The sequence below is a fragment of the Oncorhynchus tshawytscha genome, linkage group LG29 (genome assembly GCF_018296145.1).
Source record: "Oncorhynchus tshawytscha isolate Ot180627B linkage group LG29, Otsh_v2.0, whole genome shotgun sequence".
Lineage (NCBI taxonomy): Eukaryota > Metazoa > Chordata > Actinopteri > Salmoniformes > Salmonidae > Oncorhynchus > Oncorhynchus tshawytscha.
The window spans coordinates 36529342-36535341 of NC_056457.1; the positions used below are offsets into that span (position 1 = coordinate 36529342).

Genomic DNA, 6000 nt, shown 5'->3' on the forward strand with positions numbered 1-6000 from the left:
TTTGCATAGATCGCTCTTCAGTCTGACAGGCGTGTCAGTTGGCTGACTGTGAACGCTCTGAGAGACTCTGGGTTGGGGTCAGTGATAAAGTAGTCTACAGTACTACTACCAAGAGATGAGCTAAGTGTACCAACCATAGGAGTCCCCTCGAAGCCTACCATTGACTATGTATAGACACAGTGTAAGACAGAGCTGCAGGAGTTGTGACCCGTTTTTGTTGGTTTTTGTTGGTTGTTTTGTCATAGTTGTGCCTAGGGGGGCATATTTGGGAAGGGAATGCTGTCACCTCCAGGCAGGTGTTTGTCCCCCTGTGCGCTGAGAGTGTCAGGTTCTTGTCCAGTTTTGGTGTTTAGGACCTATAGAATAGTACCTGTCCCTGGGCCTGGAAATGGTTGATCTCCCCTTCTAGCATGGAGAAGATGTCTTCGTTAACGTATGTGGATTCTATTGGGGGGATATACAGTAGGTAACACACAGGAAGACATTCTTATCTGTTGAGATAAATTCCTTATTTATTTCTAAGGTCTGATCTAGATCTAAATAGGTTGTGGGCATGGTCTCTCTCTGACTCTCTATCTCTTTCATCTACCCTCCTCCATCTCACAACACTACCCCTTTATAGAGTAAATACAATTGTTTAAACATTAAGCTCCACTGATCCTGTCTGTTTTCAGGTTATATTGCCCCCGGAACTGCATGGAGGAGAACCCTAACATATCACGGGTCATCGGAACCGGAATCTATTCAGATGTAAGTGACTCAGCTCAGAGGCAAATCTGGTGTGTTCTTAGAATCCCTGATGTTTCATGATGTCAAATCTCAGGTCAGTGGAGAATCTGGTGTGTTCTTAGAATCCCTGATGTGTCATGATGTCATACCTCAGATCACAGGGCTGTTGTAGAGTGTCTGATTCAGTCTTGACTACAGAGGTTCCTCACAGTGTTCTCTCTCTTCGTTTCTTACTTCTCTCTCTCTCTCTTTGGTCTCTCTTGTCCCTCTTTCTCGCTTTCGGCCTCTCTGTCTGTCACACATCTTTATATCTCTACCTCTCTTCCCCTCTCTCTTCTCTCCCTCTTCTCTCTCTCCCACTTCCCCTTCTCTCTCCCTCTTCCTCTTCTCTCTTCCCTTCTCTCTTCCTTTCTCTCTCCCTCTTCCTCTCTCTTCCTTTCTCTCTCCCTCTTCCTCTCTCTTCCTTTCTCTCTCCCTTTTCCTCTCTCTCTTCTCTCTCTCTTCCTTTCTCTCTCCCTCTTCCTCTCTCTCTTCTTTCCCTCTTCCCTCTCTCCCTCGTCCTCTTCTCTCTTCCTTTCTCTCTCCCTCTTCCTCTCTCTCTTCTCTCCCTCTTCCCTCTCTCCCTCGTCCTCTTCTCTCTTCCTTTCTCTCTCCCTCTTCCTCTCTCTCTTCTCTCTCTCTTCCTTTCTCTCTCCCTCTTCCTCTCTCTCTTCCTTTCTCTCTCCCTCTTCCTCTCTCACTTCTCTCCCTCTTCCCTCTCTCCCTCTTCCCTCTCTCCCTCTTCCCATTCTCTCTTCCTTTCTCTCTCCCTCTCTTTCGCTTATCTCTTATTTCGCTCTTGTGGCAGAAAATCTAAAGAGAGAGACTGCAGATTCTTCAAACAACAACTTTATTATATTATAAGATTAGCACAAATGGAGCAGTGAACCATTCACCGTTGAAGACTAATCATAATTGTGTCACAGTACGAGGGCTCAACCGTGTAACCGCGTTCTGTCACAGTTCACACTATAATGTGCTCCTTCCTGCAAGGTTCCACACAGCTGACTTCCTGCAGATTGTAAACCCACGGGATGTCTCACGTTGCGGTCGCACGTAAACGAATCTCAGCGATACGCCTAGTCTTATGAATAAGTCAAACCAATTTGTATTTATTTTAATTTCACCTTTATCTAACTAGGCAATTCAGTTAAGAACAAATTCTTATTTTTAATTAATAAGTCAGGTTAGAAAAAAAAACAGTAGCATATATCAAGAGACAATTCTTTAAGAAGTAAAAAATTGGATAGCATGACTAATTCTGTAATTTTTCACGACGGTCTCTCACCAGCCCAACTCTCTAACCATCTCTCTCTCTCTCTCTCTCTCTCTCTCTCTCTCTCTCTCTCTCTCTCTCTCTCTCTCTCTCTCTCTCTCCAGAAATCCAGTATATGCCGGGTGGCGGTTCACGCAGGGGTGCTTCAGAACAACGTGGGTGGCTACATCGACGTGATGCCGGTAGACAAGCGGAAACAGTACATTGCCTCGTACCAAAACGGCATTACTTCCGAAAGGTATGGACCAACCCACGGCTGTGTGGAGCTTATCCCACACTGTGGTCATTCATCTCACGCCTGGTGTCTAGCACACACCAGCACAGCTTAAAGTCCTCATCTTAAATGAGGCCCTATTTCCTACATAGTGCACTACTTTTGACCAGGACCCATAATGCTGTTATATGATGCCATTTGGAACATAACCATATATTGTACTGTAAGGCCCTAGAGAGAGAGAGAGAGAGAGAGAGAGAGAGAGAGAGAGAGAGAGAGAGAGAGAGAGAGAGAGAGAGATCACAAAGTAGATGGGCTAGAATTGGAGAGTCTGTCATAGTTGAGTCAGAGCTATGCAGTACCTACTACTTCTCTTTTACCAGTCTGGAAACAGAGGAACAGTTCAATCTGTGCTAGTTTAGTGGTATATAGCTTAGTATTAGTGGTTTAAGTCTAGTATTAGTGTTATATAACCTAGTATTAGTGGTATATAGCTTAGTATTAGTGGTATATAGCTTAGTATTAGTGGTATATAGTCTAGTATTAGTGCTATATAACCTAGTATTAGTGGTATATAGTCTAGTATTAGTGTTATATAGTCTAGTATTAGTGGAATATAGTCTAGTATTAGTGGTATATAACCTAGTATTAGTGGTATATAGTCTAGTATTAGTGTTATATAGTCTAGTATTAGTGGTATATAGTCTAGTATTAGTGGTATATAGTCTAGTATTAGTGTTATATAGTCTAGTATTAGTGGTATATAGTCTAGTATTAGTGGTATGTAGTCTAGTATTAGTGCTATGCGGTCTTGTATTAGTGGTATATAGTCTAGTATTAGTGGTATATAGTCTAGTATTCGTGGTATATAACCTAGTATTAGTGGTATGTAATCTAGTATTAGTGGTATATAGTCAAGTCTTAGTGGTATATAATCTAGTATTAGTGGTATAAAGTCTCGTATTAGTGGTATATAGTCTAGTATTAGTGGTATATAGACTAGTATTAGTGGTATATAGTCTAGTATTAGTGGTATATAGACTAGTATTAGTGGTATATAGACTAGTATTAGTGTTATATAACCTAGTATTAGTGGTATATAGTCTAGTATTAGTGGTATATAACCTGGTATTATTGTTATATAGTCTAGTATTAGTGGTATATAGCCTAGTATTAGTGGTATGTAGTCTAGTATTAGTGGTATGTAGGCTAGTATTAGTGGTATATAGTCTAGTATCAGTGGTGTATGGTCTAGTATTAGTGGTATATAGTCTAGTATTAGTGGTATATAGTCTAGTATTAGTGGTATGTAGTCTAGTATTAGTGGTATGTAGTCTAGTATTAGTGGTATACAGACTAACGTTATATAACCTAGCAGTAGTGTTACATAGCCTAGTATTAGTGCTATATAGCCTAGCAGCGACATCTCTTCAGGGCTAAAGATCCGGTTCAGATCTGTCTGTCTCTCCTAAGCATGTCAAGCCACAGCTCTCTCTCTCTCTCTCTGTGTGTCCATGTCAACCTGGTGGGATGCCTATTTGTGTCAGTCTGTCATGTCTCTATTTGTGTCAGTCTGTCACCTCTCTATTTGTGTCAGTCTGTCACCTCTCTATTTGTGTCAGTCTGTCATGTCTCTATTTGTGTCAGTCTGTCATGTCTCTATTTGTGTCAGTCTGTCACCTCTCTATTTGTGTCAGTCTGTCATCTCTCTATTTGTGTCAGTCTTTCATCTCTCTATTTGTGTCAGTCTGTCATCTCTCTATTTGTGTCAGTCTGTCATCTCTCTATTTGTGTCAGTCTGTCATCTCTCTATTTGTGTCAGTCTGTCATCTCTCTATTTGTGTCAGTCTGTCATCTCTCTATTTGTGTCAGTCTGTCGTCTCTCTATTTGTGTCAGTCTGTCATGTCTCTATTTGTGTCAGTCTGTCATCTCTCTATTTGTGTCAGTCTGTCATCTCTCTATTTGTGTCAGTCTGTCATCTCTATTTGTGTCAGTCTGTCTGTGTCTCTATTTGTGTCTGTCATCTCTCTATTTGTGTCAGTCTGTCATCTCTCTATTTGTGTCAGTCTGTCATCTCTCTATTTGTGTCAGTCTGTCATCTCTCTATTTGTGTCAGTCTGTCATCTCTCTATTTGTGTCAGTCTGTCATCTCTCTATTTGTGTCAGTCTGTCATCTCTCTATTTGTGTCAGTCTGTCACCTCTCTATTTGTGTCAGTCTGTCACCTCTCTATTTGTGTCAGTCTGTCACCTATTTGTGTCAGTCTGTCACCTCTCTATTTGTGTCAGTCTGTCATCTCTCTATTTGTGTCAGTCTGTCTGTCTCTCTATTTGTGTCAGTCTTTCATCTCTCTATTTTGTGTCAGTCTGTCAGTCTGTCTCAGTCTATTTGTGTCAGTCTGTCATCTCTCTATTTGTGTCAGTCTGTCACCTCTCTATTTGTGTCAGTCTGTCATCTCTCTATTTGTGTCAGTCTGTCACCTCTCTATTTGTGTCAGTCTGTCATCTCTCTATTTGTGTCAGTCTGTCATCTCTCTATTTGTGTCAGTCTGTCACCTCTCTATTTGTGTCAGTCTGTCATCTCTCTATTTGTGTCAGTCTGTCATCTCTCTATTTGTGTCAGTCTGTCATCTCTCTATTTGTGTCAGTCTGTCATCTCTCTATTTGTGTAAAAGCTGCACGTCTCTGTGTCTTTCTTTTTTCAAGATGGCGTAAAGTTGGTATCTGTTTTATCAGTTTGTTGAAACAGCAAAGACTTGTGTTTCTTTGTGTCGCGGCGTTTATCATCGAGCGGCTGGCGTTCATGGTTGACATCGATGTTTCTCTGTAAAACAATCTGGTCAGCTGTGTTTGTTTGTGTTTATCAGCTGTGTTTGTTTGTGTTTATCAGCTGTCATTATATCTGTCTGTCTGTCTGGGTAGAACATCCAGGACGGTGAGATTCTGACGCATCACTGACTGATTCCTGTTTTCTGTCCACTCCTCCCCCTCTTCCTCCTTTCCTCCTCTCCCTCTCACCCCTCATCTCTCCCCCTCCCCTCCGCTCTCCCCACCAGTCTTCAGAACCCACCAGGAGGAAAGGCATTCCGGGTGTTTGCTGTGATCTGAATGTTCCGTGTTCTGACTGAGTGTTCCATGTTCTGACTGAGTGTTCCATGTTCTGACTGAGTGTTCCATGTTCTGAATGAGTGTTCTGTGTTCTGACTGAGTGTTCTGTGTTCTGACTGAGTGTTCCGTGTTCTGACTGAGTGTTCTGTGTTCTGACTGAGTGTTCTGTGTTCTGACTGAGTGTTCTGTGTTCTGACTGAGTGTTCCGTGTTCTGACTGAGTGTTCTGTGTTCTGACTGAGTGTTCCGTGTTCTGACTGAGTGTTCTGTGTTCTGACTGAGTGTTCTGTGTTCTGACTGAGTGTTCCGTGTTCTGACTGAGTGTTCCGTGTTCTGACTGAGTGTTCTGTGTTCTGACTGAGTGTTCCGTGTTCTGACTGAGTGTTCCATGTTCTGGCTGAGTGTTCTGTGTTCTGACTGAGTGTTCTGTGTTCTGACTGATTGTTCCATGTTCTGACTGAGTGTTCCGTGTTCTGAATGAGTGTTCTGTGTTCTGACTGATTGTTCCATGTTCTGACTGAGTGTTACGTGTTCCGAAGGTCAGGGGCTCCATCTCTCCTCTCTCACCAAACACAGAATCAATCATCTCTGCTGTCCGTTTGGCTGAATGGGCCGTGAACACTCATCTCTGCTGTC

At 42.4% G+C, this 6000-nt stretch overlaps 1 protein-coding gene across 1 annotated transcript in view; it reads left to right on the forward strand.

Annotated features, from left to right (window-relative positions):
* LOC112267478 (cysteine-rich secretory protein LCCL domain-containing 1-like) overlaps nt 1–5789 on the forward strand; it is a 65944-nt gene extending 60155 nt beyond the window's left edge. The window contains exons 13-15 of the mRNA XM_042308715.1: nt 675–750; nt 2149–2282; nt 5314–5789. Coding sequence (XP_042164649.1) covers nt 675–750; nt 2149–2282; nt 5314–5365 — 262 coding nt within the window. The 3' untranslated portion in view covers nt 5366–5789. The remainder of the gene's footprint in view (nt 1–674; nt 751–2148; nt 2283–5313) is intronic.
* The last annotated feature ends 211 nt before the right edge of the window (nt 5790–6000 follow it).